General features: G+C 57.2%; 7 protein-coding genes across 7 annotated transcripts; 4 read left to right on the top strand and 3 right to left on the bottom strand.

Moving 5' to 3' along the window:
* Nucleotides 1-863: 863 nt before the first annotated feature.
* CMQ_6705 (amino acid permease) lies at nucleotides 864-2,716 on the top strand (the record flags this gene model as incomplete). Its single annotated transcript, XM_014320391.1, has 4 exons — nucleotides 864-1,550; nucleotides 1,725-1,855; nucleotides 1,918-2,495; nucleotides 2,547-2,716. 4 exons carry the CDS (start codon nucleotides 864-866, stop codon nucleotides 2,714-2,716), a joined length of 1,566 nt encoding a protein of 521 aa, XP_014175866.1.
* A 593-nt stretch (nucleotides 2,717-3,309) lies between these two features.
* On the top strand, nucleotides 3,310-4,710 carry CMQ_6806 (methyltransferase type 11; the record flags this gene model as incomplete). The annotated part of the gene is made up of 6 exons (XM_014320492.1): nucleotides 3,310-3,471; nucleotides 3,524-3,708; nucleotides 3,763-3,829; nucleotides 3,883-3,923; nucleotides 3,979-4,068; nucleotides 4,128-4,710. The coding sequence occupies 6 exons, from the start codon at nucleotides 3,310-3,312 to the stop codon at nucleotides 4,708-4,710; spliced, it is 1,128 nt and encodes a 375-aa protein (XP_014175967.1).
* A 77-nt stretch (nucleotides 4,711-4,787) lies between these two features.
* On the bottom strand, nucleotides 4,788-6,544 carry CMQ_7007 (cyclopentanone monooxygenase; the record flags this gene model as incomplete). Its single annotated transcript, XM_014320693.1, has 2 exons — nucleotides 4,788-5,110; nucleotides 5,236-6,544. 2 exons carry the CDS (start codon nucleotides 6,542-6,544, stop codon nucleotides 4,788-4,790), a joined length of 1,632 nt encoding a protein of 543 aa, XP_014176168.1.
* Nucleotides 6,545-7,204: 660 nt separating this feature from the next.
* On the top strand, nucleotides 7,205-8,242 carry CMQ_6887 (3-oxoacyl-(acyl-carrier-protein); the record flags this gene model as incomplete). Its single annotated transcript, XM_014320573.1, has 5 exons — nucleotides 7,205-7,319; nucleotides 7,380-7,583; nucleotides 7,638-7,868; nucleotides 7,932-8,055; nucleotides 8,107-8,242. The coding sequence occupies 5 exons, from the start codon at nucleotides 7,205-7,207 to the stop codon at nucleotides 8,240-8,242; spliced, it is 810 nt and encodes a 269-aa protein (XP_014176048.1).
* A 354-nt stretch (nucleotides 8,243-8,596) lies between these two features.
* CMQ_6956 (cyclohexanone monooxygenase) lies at nucleotides 8,597-10,279 on the bottom strand (the record flags this gene model as incomplete). The annotated part of the gene is made up of 1 exon (XM_014320642.1): nucleotides 8,597-10,279. The coding sequence occupies one exon, from the start codon at nucleotides 10,277-10,279 to the stop codon at nucleotides 8,597-8,599; it is 1,683 nt and encodes a 560-aa protein (XP_014176117.1).
* Nucleotides 10,280-11,351: 1,072 nt separating this feature from the next.
* Nucleotides 11,352-13,835, top strand: CMQ_6820 (fungal specific transcription factor domain containing protein; the record flags this gene model as incomplete). The annotated part of the gene is made up of 4 exons (XM_014320506.1): nucleotides 11,352-11,450; nucleotides 11,518-11,612; nucleotides 11,680-12,533; nucleotides 12,595-13,835. 4 exons carry the CDS (start codon nucleotides 11,352-11,354, stop codon nucleotides 13,833-13,835), a joined length of 2,289 nt encoding a protein of 762 aa, XP_014175981.1.
* A 555-nt stretch (nucleotides 13,836-14,390) lies between these two features.
* Nucleotides 14,391-16,305, bottom strand: CMQ_6867 (tripeptidyl peptidase a; the record flags this gene model as incomplete). Its single annotated transcript, XM_014320553.1, has 3 exons — nucleotides 14,391-15,119; nucleotides 15,168-15,309; nucleotides 15,368-16,305. The coding sequence occupies 3 exons, from the start codon at nucleotides 16,303-16,305 to the stop codon at nucleotides 14,391-14,393; spliced, it is 1,809 nt and encodes a 602-aa protein (XP_014176028.1).
* Between the last annotated feature and the right edge of the window lie 576 nt (nucleotides 16,306-16,881).

Here is a 16,881-nt window from a genome sequence, read left to right as displayed (position 1 = left end):
TATCTAACACTACTACGGTGAAGTTTTTGCCAAGCGTGGGTGGAACTTCTCGTGACCCTAATTGGAGGGGGGCGTGGGATAATGGAGACGAGCGATATCTCCACTTAGTATTCCAAGTTTCAGTCCCAGCTAAGATTATGCAAGGGCAGTGCAGATCGAGAAGAGTTCGCTCTCGCCTTGGCCAATGGCACGAAGGTATTCTGCCAAAAGCGGACAACGACACTGTGTGAGGCTCGGCAGTTGGTTATTTCCAGTAGTCATAATAGTTTCATTATTTGCTTTGTTAGACCATATTTTCGTAACAGCGAAAAGTTTTTTCTCTTGTTGCCACCTTTCCGTTTTCCGCATCTTGTGCTCTCCATAATGCGATATTTGCATTTAACACCTCAAGCACCAGTCCAGCTGAGATTGCATAAACCCGTAATAGCCGCTTGGCCTGGAGACAGTACGGAGTCGTATGGAGGACATGGGAGGCTTAGTGGCTAGCCAAGAGGCCAAGTGGACGGACTCAAAGCCAAGGACGCGGCCCAGAGGGCAGTGATGTCATCAGCCTGTAGTTACTTCTTGAGGAGATTTTTTGCGAAATGGGCCCAGTCCTACCGTGCCTGAAGATTACGCAGCACCCGGTCTCGAGACGGCTTTTCCAAGGCGTGTCTGCACTTTGCTTTAAAGCCAGTTTCCTGCATTGGCATCGTATCTGACCCTCCGAGCCCAACAGCCCGTCAATTACGCATAGAATTGCGCCATTGCCCAACCACTGCACGAGAACGGACCGGACCGGCTCTATCTCTTGTCTTGGCCCTCATCCTGTACCTTCCTACGCCTTCGTCATCCTCCTTTGCCTTCCTGCACGATTTCCCACCATGTCCGTGGCCATTCCCCAAGATCATGCCGGGTATGACGACTCCCTTGCATTCCGAGATCGCTACAGACACCCTGGCCACGAGGACCGGCTGGAGCCCAAGGACGGCGATGACGACCACAAGCATGCGAGTGAGGATCTGTCCCGCACCGACGGCGTGTCGGCTGACCAGGAGCTTGAGGCCTTTGGCTACACGCCTGAGCTCGCTCGCAGTCGATCGACGCTGCAGGTGGCCTTCATGTCCTTTGTCTTGGCCGCCATTCCCTACGGCCTCGCGACCACATTCTTCTATCCGCTCGTTGGCGGCGGTGCCACCAACATCATCTGGGGCTGGGTTGGCGTCTCGGCCATCATCCTCTGCGTGGCCGCGTCGCTTGGCGAGATCACCAGCGTCTACCCGACCTCGGGCGGCGTCTACTACCAGACCTTTATGCTCGCACCGCTGCGCTGGCGCCGCGTCGCCAGCTGGATCTGCGGCTGGCTCTACGTCGTCGGCAACATCACCATCACGCTGTCGGTCAACTTTGGCACCGCCCTCTTCCTTGTCTCTTGCATCAACGTCTTCGAGACCGACGGCGTCGGCATCTTTCCCGGCGAGCCCTACCAGGTCTTTCTCGTCTTCCTTGGCATCACTATCCTGTCCGTCCTCGTCTCGTCTCTAGGAAATCGCTGGCTTCCCATTTTGGATGTAGGAAACACACTCTTTTATTCTTCTGCTTCGCTGCTCCACGTGTCGTGTATGAGTGTGTGCGTGTGTGTGCATGTGTATGTGAATGCTTACATAATCCCATAGACTGCTGCCATATTCTGGACCTTTGCCGGCGTCATCGCCATGGTTGTTTGCATTCTCGTCATGGCCAAGAACGGGCGCCGCAGCGCAAAATACGTCTTTACCAGCTTTGAGCCGCGCTCTGGTTGGGTTCCAGGCTGGTCTTTCTGCGTGGGTCTGCTGCAGGCGGCATATGCGACGTCCTCGAGTGGCATGATTATCTCGTAAGGCCCTTCTACTGCCTGTGTTGGCGCCTCTTTTCTAACCGGTGTTGTGATTGGATCAGAATGTGCGAAGAAGTCCAGCAGCCGGCCACACAGGTCCCCAAGGCCATGGTGGGCACCATTGTGCTCAACACGCTGTGCGGCCTCCTCTTCCTGATTCCGGTGGTCTTTGTGCTGCCGGACATCGACGAGCTGGTCGCGCTGGCTTCGGGACAGCCGTTTCCGAGCATCATCAAGTCGGCCGTGGGTTCTCCTGGTGGTGCCTTTGGCCTCCTGGTCCCGCTGCTCGTCCTGGCCCTCATCTGCGGCATCGGCTGCACGACTGCGGCGTCTCGGTCGACCTGGGCTTTTTCCCGCGACGGTGCCATCCCTGCGAGCCACCTCTGGAAGAAGATCGACACAAAGCTGGACGTGCCGATGAACTCCATGCTGCTGAACACAGGTGTTCAGATCGTACTCGGCGCCATCTACTTTGGCTCGACCGCCGCCTTCAACGCCTTCTCCAGTGTCGGCGTCATCTGTCTCACCACGTCCTATGCTGCCCCGATCGCTGTGAGTCTGATAGGAGGCCGGCGGGCCGTTAAGACGGGCAGCTTCTACCTCGGCCCAATGGGGCTCGTATGCAACGTCATTGCGCTCGGTACGTCGTCCTCGAACATGAATGCCAATTCAGTTGCTAACTAATGGACAGCCTGGTCGCTGCTTGCAATTCCGCTCTTCTGCATGCCGTCGACCCTGCCAGTCGCAGCGACTACTATGAATTACGCCTCTGTCGTGTTTGCAGCCTTTGTGCTCATCTCGGTTGGATGGTATGCTGTCTGGGGCCACAGCAACTACACTGGTCCCCCAGAAGCACATTAGTCGTGCCCGTGACTAATGCTACCCTGGAGTCCATACTGTCCAAGATTGTCTGGAAATGAAACCTATAGACTTAGACTGTTTTAGAATTTGAATACCCCATTGCATTAGTCGAGTTTTTATATATACCATTCTGTTTAAAGTCTGCAGATCCTATTGTGAACGTGCTAGCGTCGTGAAGAGCGGGAACCGACTACGCGGACTAGTTTTGGAGTTTCTTCTCTCAGACCAAGGCTCCATTTCGCGCATCTTATGGAGTCACATCCTTTATATAACATCTAAATACTTCATCGGCAAAATGCTGCCTGTTTAACACACCACAGAAACCTGGCACACGATCATAGACACGAGTCGACCATACTGGCGGCTATATGCCGGACGTAGCAAGCATCTTGATGATAAGGATTCTTAACCGCTTTTATGTTAACTTGCATAAACATAACTCATGCAGACAGCTTTCCGTAAGCCGAATGAGGGGCGGGGGGAGAGTTAAATACCCCACGGTTGCATCCATGTCCGCGTTGCTGCCCAACAAACACGGTCAGATGTCTGTCGTGACATCCTTCTTGGAAACGAAAAAGCACGACAACTTAATCATGGAGGAAGAAACAAGCACTGCACCGGAGGCATCCCCGGTAACCAGAATTGAGGCAACGCCTGCTCAGCCGGCTGTCAATGAGGCGACTACTGTACCGCCGGTCGCCCAGGCGGCATCGACTGTACTGCCGGCCAATCACTGGGTACAACAGGACGAGGAGGTAAGCATTGCCTGATCAGCGGGACAACGCAAATACACAACTGACCGACCAGAACCCGGTGGACACTGACGCGGACTCGACTTACTCCATTAGCGACGAGCTAAGCTCCACAGCTTCCATCACGTCAAGCATCTTGCGCTACCGTGAGATCAACGGCAGGACGTACCATGCTGAACAAGGCGATGTGCAGTACTGGGCATCGAATGACGAGACCCAGAGCGAGTCAATGGACATCAAGTAGGCTTCTCTTTGCCGTCAGCTGTGCATGACCGGCCTTGCTGACAGGATCAGTCACCACGTCCTCTTGCTGAGCACGAACAACAAGCTGTACTTTGCACCCCTGAAAGATGATGTCCATGTGCGTTGAAGCGGGACAGAGGAGCATTGTGAGAGCCGCAGCTGACAAGATAGAGAGTGCTGGACATTGGAACCGGAACGGGCATGTGGGCAATGTACGTGGACCTGACGGGTCCTTTTCATCGTACCTTGAGCTGACCGACGAATCAGAGACTTTGCCGACGACCATCCTGGTGCTGAGGTGATTGGAACGGACATCTCGCCGATCCAGCCAATTTGGGTGCCTCCGAATACAAAATTGTGAGCAGCGGTTTTTTGTCTTTTCCTCTCCTCCTCTCCTCAATCGCTCACAAGTTCAGTGAACTTGAGGACTTCACACAGCCGTGGACGTTTCCGGAGAACTCGTTCGACTATGTGCATATGCGCTGGCTCTACGGCTCGGTGCCGGACTGGACTAAGTTGATTCGCGAGGCGTATCGCGTGCTCAAGCCGGGCGGCTGGATCGAGAGCTCCGAGGCCACGCCGCTGGTCGAGAGCGACGACAACTCGGTCCTGCCCGGCAGCGCTATGCACGAGTGGGGCAAGCTCTTCCTCGAGGGCGGCGACCTGCTCGGCCGCACCTTTCGCATCATCGAGAAGGACCTCCAGCGCAAGGGCATGCAGGAGGCCGGCTTCGACGAGGCGTCCATCGGACAGTGGGACTTTAAGTGTCCCGTCGGCGGCTGGTCCGACGACCCGCATCTCAAGCAGATCGGCCAGTACGTGCAGCTGACGGTGGAGTCGGACATTTCCGGCTACGTCGGCTTCATCGGCAAGCTCGTCGCCGGCTGGTCCGAGACCGAAGTGGCCATCTATTCGGCACAGCTGCGGCGCGACATGCGTTCGGGCAAGCACGCTTACTACAGGCAGCGTGTGGTCTGGGCACAGAAGCCATTGGCATGATGGCTACAGGGCAGAGACAGGCTGATGGAACATAACGCGGTACTATTAGTCCGTACATAATCCGATGACTAAGATGACTAAGCCTTATCGTACACGACTGTGAACCCGTCCAGACCGGCAATGGCCTCTCGGCACTCCTTCTCGTAGTTGGCAATGCCGCCAAGGTAGTTGAGCTGTTCCCGCTTCTTGCCTGGGATGTTGGCGCCCATGTACCACGAGTCTGTGAGTGGCAACAGGGTCTTGTCGTTAGCGTCTTGGATGGCCTGCTTCCACTTTTCTTCAGCGGGCCGCTGGGCCTCGATCGACTTGATGCCTTCGCTCTGGAGCTTATTAAGCAGGTCGATGACGACGTCGACTTGGCTCTCGATGAACACGGGGCCGTTTGTGAAGGCGGTGGGGGCTGGAGAGTTAGTTTGATGGAAGAGATAGAAGGAGAAGAAAACGAAGAAAAAGAAAAGAAAGAGAAAACAAAAAGAAAACAAAAGAAAAAGAAAAGAAGAAAGAAGAAAGAAGCTCAAAACCCACCCTGAGGTCCATATATCATAAAAAGGTTCGGACAGCCGCTGCTGCAGAGACCGAGATGGGTGAAGACGCCATCCTTCCAGCGCTGCTGAAAGGTCAGGCCGTCGCGGCCGCGGATGTTCATATTGGTGAGGCTGCCGGTCATGGCGTCGAAGCCGGTGGCCAGGATGACGATGTCGAACGGGCGCTCACGGCCGTCGGTGGTGATGATGCCGGTTTCGGTGAACTCGCGGATCGGGGTCGCCTTGAGGTTGACGACGTCGACGTTGTCCTGGTCGATGCGTTCGTAGTAGTCCTGCTCGAGGCTGCTCCGCTTGGTCCCAAAGGCAAACGGGGGCTCCTCTGGCACGAGGAAGGCGGCCTTTTCCGGGTTTCGGACGCGAGGCCGCGTCTTCTTGGCCCAGAAGTCGTACATCATCCGGCTGGCACGGGGGTCGACGAGGAAGTCGCGGTAGTTGGCCTGATTGAAGTTGAAGCCGCCGCGGCTCCAGAGGTCTTCCCAAAAGTCCTCGCGCTCCTCGTCGCTGAGGTCAAAGACGGAGCCCAGCTGGCGGTCGTAGCCGAGGCCGGAGGTAGTGCTACGACAGTAGGCAAAGGTCCGGCGCAGCGTGCTCTTGCCGATGCGCTCCTCGAGCTCGGTAAAGGGCCGCTGCACCATGGGCAGCGAGATGCTGGCCGTGCGGATGAAGACGGTCAGCTGGGCAGCCTCTTTGGTGATCTCCTGGGTGCACTGGACGGCCGTGGCTCCCGAGCCGACGATGGCAACGCGCGCGTTCTTTGTGTTGGCCACGGCCGGATAGCGCGTCGAGTGGATGAGCTGGCCGCGGAAGCGGTCGAGGTTCTTGAAGTCGGGGATGTGCGGCCGGAACGAGCTGCCGGTCGCGCAGATGAGGTATTTGCACACAGCCGTCTGGCCGGCCTCGGTCGTGACTGTCCAGCGACCAGACTCGTCGTCAAAGGTGGCGCCCACGACATTGGCCCCGTAGCTGATGTCCTTGGACAGGCCCAGAGTCTGGTCGACGTGCCGGAAGTACGCCCGCAGCTCGTCGCCGCTCGGGAACCGCTCGGTCCACGTCCATTTGCGCCATACCTCCGGCATGGAGAACTGGTAGTAGGGAATCTCCGAGTCGACGCGCGCGCCTGGATACGTGTTCCAGTGCCAGACGCCGCCCAGGCCTTTGCCAGCCTCGAACACGTGCACCTTGTATCCCTGCTGGCGCAGCCGGTAAAGCCCGTAGCAGCCGCCAAAACCGGCGCCGATGATGAGCACATCGAGCTCCTTGGTTGCGCCCAGTCCGTTGGTGGAGGCCATGTTGTTGGTGATGTGGGCGTGAATGGCTTCCGGACGTTGAGGTCGAACTATTTAGATGCGCAGTCGAGATATAACGTGGAGCAAGAACGCGGCTCCAATACGAATGCTCCTCACGTCTAGTCAGAAGCACCATTCACACCGATCGACGTGAAGCATTTATCGGACTGACCGACTCGACGCCGGAGCACCGTTCTCCCAAAGTCACGCGATGCGGCCAAAAGCGGAGATGGCAACGTTGCCCGGATATACTACCCGAGGGCTGGAGCTCGGCCTTCGCCGAAGTCTGTCCAATCACAGTCTCCGCTTCGAGACACCAACGGCATACTCGGCCCTTGCTATGGCACACTGACTTCGTCCCGACACTGCCGAGGAGCAGCCAACAGGCCGTACCTTGGCTAAGATGAGAATTTTCAGGTCGTACGTCTTTGAGCAACCTTGCTTTGGCGGAAGAGAATAGTAGCCACTATACGACCAGCTGCCATCTTCCCCGCACGGCCTATGCCGACAAAATGGGAGGTCAAGAGGGACTCACATGGGTTCTTTACCACTTGAAGCTGCAACCGGCGTTTCGTGAAGCTGTCACCTCATCATCAGCCCATTTCTGATTGTACTTCCGAACGAGCGATGAGTACTCATCCACGACTGAACTTCCCCCAGGGGATGCTGGCCGGTCAGACTGCCATAATCACGGGTGCTGCCCAAGGCATCGGAGCCGAGACGGCCACCATCTTTGCGCGTGAGGGTTGCCGGGTTGTCATCGCGGACATCGATGCCGGTATGGCCTGATCATTGTGATGTGGCACAAAATGGGACTGCTAGCTGATACCGATACCAGACAAGGCCGAGGCCACGGCACAGGCCATCATCTCCGAGGGCGGTTCTGCGCTTGCGGTCGGCGGAGACATCACGGACAACGAGGCTATCGGCAAGCTGGTCCAGAAGGCGGCCGAGTTTGGCGGCGGCAAGATTCACATCATCGTCAACAATGCAGGCTACGCCTGGGATGATCCGATCGAGAAGATCCAGGACAAGCAGTGGGGTGAGTCGACCTGGTGGGCAAGTTTGTGTTTCGTGTCTCCGTCCTGACAAGCAGACACCATCATCGGCCTCCACAACACGGCGCCATTCAAGATCATCCGGGCAGCGGCTCCATACTTTATGGTGAAAGATGGCGAGCCGAGATCGATCGTGAACATCTCGTCGACGTCGGGGATCTACGGAAATGCCGGACAGGCCAGCTATGCTCTGGCCAAGGCAGGGCTCGTCGGGCTGACCAAGACGGTAGCGCAGGAATGGGGGCCAGAGTACGGTGTCCGTGCTAACAGTACGTTTGCGTGGCTGCTGCTCGGACTCGGAATATGAACGTGTGGACTAACTGTCTGTCCAGCCGTCGCATTCGGAGCGGTCAAGACGAGACTTACACAGGCTCCCAAGGGCGAGTTTGTCGTACGGCCCGACGGCACAAAGCATGCGGTTGGATTCTATGGTGGCTATGACGAGGAAGAGAAATGGTAAGTCGAATGTGGATTCGCAAGGACTTCCCGTACTGATAATGCCGATAGGGTTGGAGACATACCTCTAAGGCGAATAGGAACACCCACAGACGCTGGGAGGGCTATCTTGGGCGTGGTATCGCCGCTCTTTCAGTATGTCACCGGACAGACGATTATGGTCAGCGGCGGTAGGGGGGGGATGTAGGGATGTAGGGGGTGACAAGGAAGTGTAGCTCTAGTTGAATGAATTTATCCCCAAAGTGGCATCTGAATCGTCCATCCACCCCATACTGGCCATTGATCCCCTAATTGGGAACTCTATCTCACTGTTGCCATTTCACCAAGTATGAGCTATCATTACGGATGATCAGTTACAACCAAAATAGTATTACGTAAGCAAGCGGCGTAAAGTGTCGGTATGATTGGTTGATGCTTTGCCTATCGTTGAGCTTATTGTCTACTTCACTTCGTACATGCAATCTCATATTCGTCTGCCAATCAATTCAAGCGGTAACAATTTTTTGTCAATACCTTCCACCTATGATTCTCATTCAATACATCATGCAGCTATGGACACCTTTCCGGCGACGGCGTCGCGGACCGTTTCTGAGCCCTCCAGGGTGTTGTCGGCCGGCACAGCAGGAGAGAAGTCCATGCTGGTCCAGCCGGCCTTGGCCTCGTTGTCGAGCCAGGTCTGCCAGGAGGGCACGCCGCCAAAGTAGAAGAGAGGGGCAGTGGACTTTCCGGGGACGTTGCTGCCGACGAACCAGGCGCCGGTGGATTTGGCGGACTCGGCAAAGATGGTGCTGTGGAAGGCGTCATCGAGATGGGCAGACCAGGCCTGAGCAGATGCTGGGCTGGCGTCGATGCGGGTGAGGCGATTGTCCTGCATGTGGCGCAGCGTCCGGCCGATCCAGCTGGTCTCGAGATCGAGCACGACGGGCATGTTGCCAAACGGGATATGGGGCCCGCAGACGACGAACATGTTGGGGAAACCGGGGACGAGGACGCCGGCAAAGGTCTCGACCTTGGCGTCCCAGATGTCGCGTAGGCGGCGACCATGGCTGCCGCGAACATCGATCTCGGCGAGGGCACCGGTGCCGGCGTCGAAGCCGAGCGCAAAGATGACGACGTCAAACGGGCGGTCAACCTGGGTCTTGGTGGTACGGATGCCGTCTTCGTAGAGCGCGAGGCCGTCGTGGCGAATGTCGACGAGCTCGACGTTGGGCCGGTTGAAGGCCTCGTAGTAAAAGTGGCCGCACGGCGGCCGCTTCGACATAAAGGGGTAGTGCGGGCTCAGCAGGTCGGCCGTGTGCTGGTCCTGCACGATGGCGTGGATCTTCTGGCGGATGTACGCGGCCGCGACCTCGTTGGCCTTTTGGTCGGTCGCGATGTCGTCAAACGTCTCCATCTGGAAGTGGAATCCGCCACGCTCCCAGCCGGCATCGAGCACCTGGCGGATCGCGGTCGCGTCAGCCGTCTGTCGGACCGTCTTGCCGGTGCTGTGCATGGCCAGACCGTTCGCGTGGTTGTTGGCACACTTCCACGTGGCGTCGTAGTTGTCCAGGATCGCGGCCGCCTCGTGCTCGTCAATGGTGTAGTTTCGCCCCGGCAGCACGTAGTTGGGCGTCCGCTGGAACACGGTCAGCTGCTGGACCACGGGCGCGATCTTGGGCACGATCTGCACGCCCGTGGCACCTGTGCCGACAATGGCCACCCGCTTGCCGCGCAGATCCACCTTGCCGGTCGGCCAGGTCGACGTCTGCAGCCAGACGCCCTTGTAGTCAGCCAGGCCCGCAAATGGCGGCTCCTTGGCCACCGATAGCGGCCCCGTTGCCGGCAGGAAGAAGCGGCATGTCGTCGCCACCCCATCGGACGTCGTCACCGTCCACACGTTGCGCTCGTCGCTGTAGTGCGCCGACACCACGCGCGTGTCGAACTGGATCAGCCGTCGGAGCTCGAACCGGTCTGCTACCCGGCCCAGGTACTGCTGCACTTCGGCTTGTGCTGGGTATCGCTCGCTGTAGTTCCACGCCTCGCGCGAGCCCGGCGCAAAGTTCATCGTGTACACCCAGGCCTCGCTGTCCGTTCGTGCGCCCGGATACCGGTTCCAGTACCAGGCGCCGCCGACGTCCGAGCCAGCCTCGAATCCCTTGGCCGTCAGGCCCAGCTGGCCCAGCTCCCAGAGCGCACGGATGCCGCTGAAGCCGGCACCCACCACGATGGCATCGTAGTCTGCCATGGCGAGGTGTAGTGTAGAGGATAGAGGAGGGTAGAGAAGACTGCAGAAAGGCTAAGAGTGTAGAGAGGAATACAATGAATGGAGACACGTGTAGGAGTAATGGAACAGACTGTTGAAGAACAGACCAGGATTCAGACATACAGCAGACAAGGCTCTGCCCACAACCATGGGATTCAACTGTTGTCATTATAACCGTGGATATGCAGAATGTACCGCTCTGCTCGGCATCAACCGCCGAAGTAGCCGAGGCGAGTGGCGGAGATGCATGAGAAAGATGAGAAAACGGTTGTCTCATTCCCGAACGTCTTACATATCCGAGCCGGTTAGAGACGCAGGCATGTGTTGTTCTGTTGAGTACTTCCGAGCTGTCCGAAGTCCCTCACAAAGCAGATGGGGTCAGCCGACTTGTGTCTTGCAGCACCGGACTCCAATCGACAAAGATCGCCGGGCTACCAACATTCTGCATTACATAACAGCACACGTGCCGCTCGGCGTTTCCCGACAAAGCCAGGCTTGTTGGAATGCTACCAAGCTTCCCCTGGCCCAAGCCTCTCCTGCCCCTATTTATGGCTACACAACTACACGAGCCATACAGTCGAGATGCGACCACGACAGACAAAGAAAGGACAACCTGTCCAAAACTTTCCACAGATGTCTTGATCTTTTGACCTCTGGCATAACCTCGATGCTAGACATGTTCTCACCACTACCCCCGGACCACGAAGCCTCACCGGATCACGGCAATGGCCGACGCTGCTAGCAGACGCTCGGGGCCTCTCCGATTGGCTGCTAAGCCACTTCTCCACATCTGCATTCCACCCTGTGCCCCTTTCCCCGCCTTCTTCCCCGCCTTAGGTCGATTTCCCCACGGGGTTGGGCCTGACTGCTCACATCGAGATGGCCATGGCCATGATGGCACGCTCCTCTCGCACACAACGGCTCCTGAGACGACAGAGACCTGACGTTGGCATTGAGACAACGCAACCGGCACGTCAGAGCGGGACAGAGAAACAAGAGCGAGAAACAATCAAAAGAAAACCAAGAAAAGAAACAATCGACTACAACGTCACCAATGGTGGAGCGACACAAGGATTCGTCTGCTGTAGCCGGTGCCGCCCCGGTCCAGCGAGCCGCCATTGCTTGCCGCAGCTGTCGGCAACGCAAGGTCAAGGTAGGTGGCCACATCTCCGTCTCCATCTCCGTCTCCGTCATGGTCCTTGCTGACTGATCCTCTGCAGTGCGATGCCCAGCCCGACCGGCCCGACCAAAGTTGTGGTCCGTGTCGACGCGCCGGCAAGGACTGTATGCTCGACCCCATGTCGGACGGAAGAAGGTTTGTCATACCCTGCCCCGTCGTCGTGTCGGCGTCCGATCCGGTCACGGCTGCTGACTGGCCACAGATCCGTCAACCGCAAGTGTGTGGACAGGCTGCAGCAGCGCATCGAGATGCTCGAAGCCCAGAGCCAGAGAGCGGCTGATCGGGTCGGCTGGGACTCCGGCGAGGACAGCATCCACCATCATCCCGTCCGTCCGGCTGCTGCAGAATACACGGCCATGCTGCTGTCACAGGGTCCGACGTACGTACACTCAGCGAATGCAAACCCGGATACGACCGCTTTGGCTGACATCCCACCAAGAAGCACACAGTCCACAAACACAACCGACACGGTATCACAGCCATCGCTGCCTCCTCCTCCGGCCCGTGTCGAGCCAGCGCCAACCTCCTCCGTCAGCGGAAGCTCACCGGGGGCCAACAGCAGCAGCCATGGGTCCCCGAGCTTCTACGGCGCCACGTCGCACCCCCACGTCGGCACGTCCAACGAGGAGGCACCAATGCCAATGCCGCTCTTTGATGAGGCAGACGTGGCCGGCATCGGCATCGACCTCGACCCCAACTCGCCGCACCTGCGCGCCCATCTATTCCAGTCCTTCTTCCAGTACCAGACCCTCTGGGTCGACGTGGTGGACAAAGAGGCGTTTCTGGGCCAGCCGACAGCCGGTGGCGGCATTGGCGGCGCCAACACCCAGTCCCGGTGGCGGTCTAGCTTCCTAGAGAATGCCATGCTGGCGTGCGGCACCCGGCTCAGCACGTCCAAGTCGGTACGCGCCCTAGGGCCCAAATACTGTGAGTGGGCCAAGGGCGACGTTCTGCGGGCCATGTCCGACCCGACCCCTGCGAGCTTGCAGGGCTTTCTGCTGTTGAGCGAGTACGAAGTCACGCAGGGCAACGATCGGCCAGCCTGGATGTACTGTGGTGAGTCTGTCTCTTTCCGTCTCTCTTCGGTCTTCTGTGTGGGGTGGTGCTGACTAAGCAGGCGTGGCCTGCCGGATGTTGTCGGACCTGGGCCTGCACGAGCTGGCGAGCCTGGCAGACGGTGCGGGCGAGGATGCCGAGGCGGAGCGGGAGGACGACCTGGCGTACGCGCTGCTGTCGGCCTGTGTGGTATACGAGGGCGTCTGGACGTTGTATCTGGGGCGGCCGAGCTCGATCCCGCGGGCGGTGATGAGCGTGGCGGCAGCGCGGTGTCGGCAGCGACGACGGGCGGACACGCCATGGCTGAACGCATGGGTAGGTCTCAGCGTGCCGATGGCCGAGATCACGCGGCTGCTCAACGAGCGCTGGTGCGTTGCCGGCGACCTGGACGGCGACCGGCTCGCGGCCCTCCGAAGACTCTCGCGCCAGGTAGACGACTGGTATGAGGGTCTGCCACCAGAGCTGGCCTACGTCGAGGACCGGCTGATCAACATGCACCTGGCCGGCTACGGGCTGCATGCACAGTACTGCAAGGTCCAGATCTTGGTGCGGCAGGCGCTGGCTCAACGGCAGCAGCCGTTCACGACGACAACGACAACAACGAGCACGGCAGCAAGCACGATGAATCCCCGGAAGCGACCACACGCCCAGATGGAGGAGGGCGGTGTAGGAGCGGCAACAGCCGGCCCGGACGACGCTTCCGAGGCCGTGGCCTACCAGTTTGCCCTCCGCATCGCCCGGCTGGTCGTGACGTATCGCGAGGCCTTTGGCATGGAGCAGATCCCGTCCATCATGCTGGACAACTCGGTCGTCGCGGCCACGGCCATGATCCGACACCACAATGGCAGCAGCAGCAGCAGCTCGACCGAAGGCGCCGGCGAGCTCGTCTGGCTGCGACAGCTCATCAAGAGCATGGAGTCGGTGCAGCCACACTTTCCCATCATCGCGCGCATGCTCGACTCGCTCAAGCAGATCTGTGGCAGCGGCCCACTCCTCCAACTGCTGCCGGCTGCCCGTCGGGGCTCGAGCGAGTCCCGGGCGCTCGACTCGCTCGACTTTGGCGCCATGAACAGCAGACAGAACAAGAACGGCAGCATCAGCAACTACTACGGTGGCGGCAGAATCGACAGTACGAATGACAGCTCCATCGGCCTCGGAGGCGGTTCTGATCTCATGTGGGACTGCTTTGATGCCGTCATTACGCCGAGCATCTTCCAGTCGGGTGCCTTTGTCGACTCTGACCTCGACCTCCCTCCGCCATCCGAGGCTCTGAGCTCAGCCCTCGCCCAGGTGGTGTCGTAGATGGAGACGACGTATCTCTGTTTTTGGACAACCATTTCAAGTTTGCGAGGAGTATGGTATTGGGGTTTTGTTGGTTTCACATCTTGCTCTTTGCCATTAACCATTTGTACTCTATCAGTCTGATCTTCGAAGCTGTCTAAGCGACTAGTATTGTAGAGTAAGAAATAACACAATGTTTACTACAGATACGGAGTCCGAAGACCGTAACACAACGGCTACAAGCCAGGCCCTGGGCTGGCACTGATCTAGGGCCCGTGGTGAGCTTTTGCCCAATAATGGGTCCCTATAGGGATCGATTCTGGCCTCGCTATTTTCACCAATATACCGGCACAACTTGCGGTGTATTAAATCCTGTGTTGGGACATTGTGTACTAGTATCAACATTACATAACGTACTATTTCAAGTAGTAACGAATAACTAGCTTCATATGCAAACACACTGCGATGTGCCGTACTGAAAGAAAACCTACTGATTAAGCCTCGAAACTAACAAGGACACCAGGATGGATGGGTAAAGCTTTCCATGCTCAATTACACCCTCTAGAGCCTAACCATCTACAGGTTGAGCACATACCCCTTCAGTGTCTGGAAGTCAGGTGTGCCAAATCCTGTTATTGGATCCCAACCAGCCGTAGCATTCCATCGGGCACCGGGAACCACTCCCTCGCCTGCTTTTTTGCCTAAACAGCCATACGTATAGCCGTCCACGACATCGAAAAATCCGCGACCGTTCAGTGCGTAGATGAGAGGATTCAGGAACCCCAGAGACGGCTTTCCCGCACGGAAGCGAGCATCGTTCAACAAGCCGACGATAGCCGCAAACGTAGGCGACGCCGCACTCGTGCCACCACTGGCGGATTGCTTACCAGCGTTGATGATCTCAAAGTCCGGGTTCAAGCTGTGTGCCGCAACATCCGGGTATGCCCGACCACCGAAATGGGTGTACTGCCCATAGTACTCGTATGTCTCGCGGCTGATGCGGTTTTGCAGGTACCCCTGTACCGCATTCTCTTGGTACCAAGCCCGTGGGAAGTAGCCGCTGAAGCCGCCGCTACTCTGGTCCCAAGCCACCTCGGGGACAGACGATGCCGACGTGCCGCCGACTGCGGTGATGAACGGGCAGGATGCTGGGAAGACTCGCCCGAATTCAACCGTCTTAAAATCGGTCCCCAGACAAGCTCCGCCAAGACCACCGTCGCCTGAGGATGACAGCACAGATATTCCTCTGAGTCCCAAAAGGCCGATCAGACTGCACGAGTAGACGGCATAGTCGTAGGGGACACCCTGGAAAATGTCAGCTGACTTTCAGTTACTGCAGGCCTGCATACTCACGTCTTCTTGGTCGCCATACGACATAGAAATGACCTGTGGCAGCTCCGCGTTTGTTTTGGAGAGGAGATATCGCAAAAAGGGCACGTAGGGCTCATTGCTGTTATTTGCTGCTGTGGGCTGTCCATACGTGGGGATAAATGGGCTGTTTTGGGTGTCAGTACAAACGAATCGAAGCTCGAGCGTAGGAGGGGCACACGAACGGCGAACCGCCTGTGATGAATTCCGTCACAGGCAAGGGGTGTGCGACTCCGACAATGGTTTGCACATCGAGATTCGCCTCCCCGTAGTTTCCGTTGGAGGAATTCTGGTCGTTGATCCCGTTGGCAACCAGGACTTTGGTAACATTTTGGCTGGGAATGCCAAACAGCTCCTCGAATTGCTCCAAATCAGCGTAAAGTGCAGACTCGTTCAGGAAGCTGCCGAAACCAATGTGGCTTCCAGAGTTCGCGTCCGGTTGGTAATCCTGGACATTGTATAGCTGCTTGAGGCACGAGGGGGTGATGGATGTCGCGCAGGATGCATCAACGACAGTGGAAGACGCTGCGCGCTTGGCTGGTGTCGGGCGGCTCGGGTTTTTTAGGTGCGACGGAACCCTAAACTTCTGTGTGCTGCCGAAGAAGGTGCCTGGGTCAACAAAGGCGATGTAGTTCTCAACCTCGTCTGGGATCGTGTAGTGCGAGGTGCGGAGTTTTGTCGTCGTGTCTTGATCCGTGCTGGTGTAGTGCTGGTATGATGCATTGAGGACCGAGTTCGCCGTCTCCAGAGTCGCAGTAAAGTCGACAAAGCTCCCATCAATCTGGTAGTCGGAGATGCCGTTCTGTTCGAGCCAAGCCGTCACAGCGGAAGCGGCACCGCTTGCCGGCGAGAAGAGAGATTCAACATCGCCGACATCTAGATACTTTCCATAGTTTGCGTGCCCCGGGGTCGATACGCCGAGTACGTGGTTTTCCAGATCAGAAAAGTCTCGGTGCAGAGCCAGGGTGAAGATGGCAGTCTGGTCCTGACCCTGATCGCTGGCTACTGCCGCATTTGCTTTCCAACCCTGAGGAGTAGCAGCTAATGTCTTATGCACAGCTCCAGCCGCTAGGCCCGAGAGGCTGAGAGCCACCAGAAGACTTGAACTTGACGGCGCCTTCATATTTCGTTGGTGACCAGAACAAAGGTCCTATTCAGGCGAAATGCAACACGAAGCGAAAGGCAAACGTAGGCGAAGACAGAACTTTTTACGAAGAAATGCATACACTTTTTATAGGCGGGGGTCTGTCAAACGTGGGAAATAACGCCAGAAGAAAATGGCACGCAATATGTAGGGATTGCTATCAGACGCTCTTCACTTTCCACTTAGGGCGTAGCCTGTATGCAACGAGCGTTGTAAATGGCTTTGCCGACCTACCCTTTCTGGCCACGCTTAAATTGTCGAGCGAATTAGGCCTATGTGGGCTAGAAGTGACGTCTTATGGCGAAGGATGAGAAGATACGTTAACTCTGTGGCGTATAGCGTCCAGGCCCACTATTTAGTAGGGGATTTATACGACGTACGTCGGCATAGCTCGGAAGTACTTCTACACCCGCACTCACTGGGCACCCATAATCCGACGATTTATGAACTTCTTAGATGAAAGTAGCCTAATTTTAGGACCTAAATGGCTCAAACATGTCCCTTGAGAAAATACCTTTTTCCCAAACACAGAATAATTCGTAAAGCACCGCCTAC

The sequence above is a fragment of the Grosmannia clavigera genome, assembly GCF_000143105.1.
Source record: "Grosmannia clavigera kw1407 unplaced genomic scaffold GCSC_108, whole genome shotgun sequence".
In the NCBI taxonomy this organism is placed as follows: domain Eukaryota; kingdom Fungi; phylum Ascomycota; class Sordariomycetes; order Ophiostomatales; family Ophiostomataceae; genus Leptographium; species Leptographium clavigerum.
Note: the sequence above shows the minus strand (reverse complement) of the source record. Positions and strands in the feature narration are given on the sequence as shown.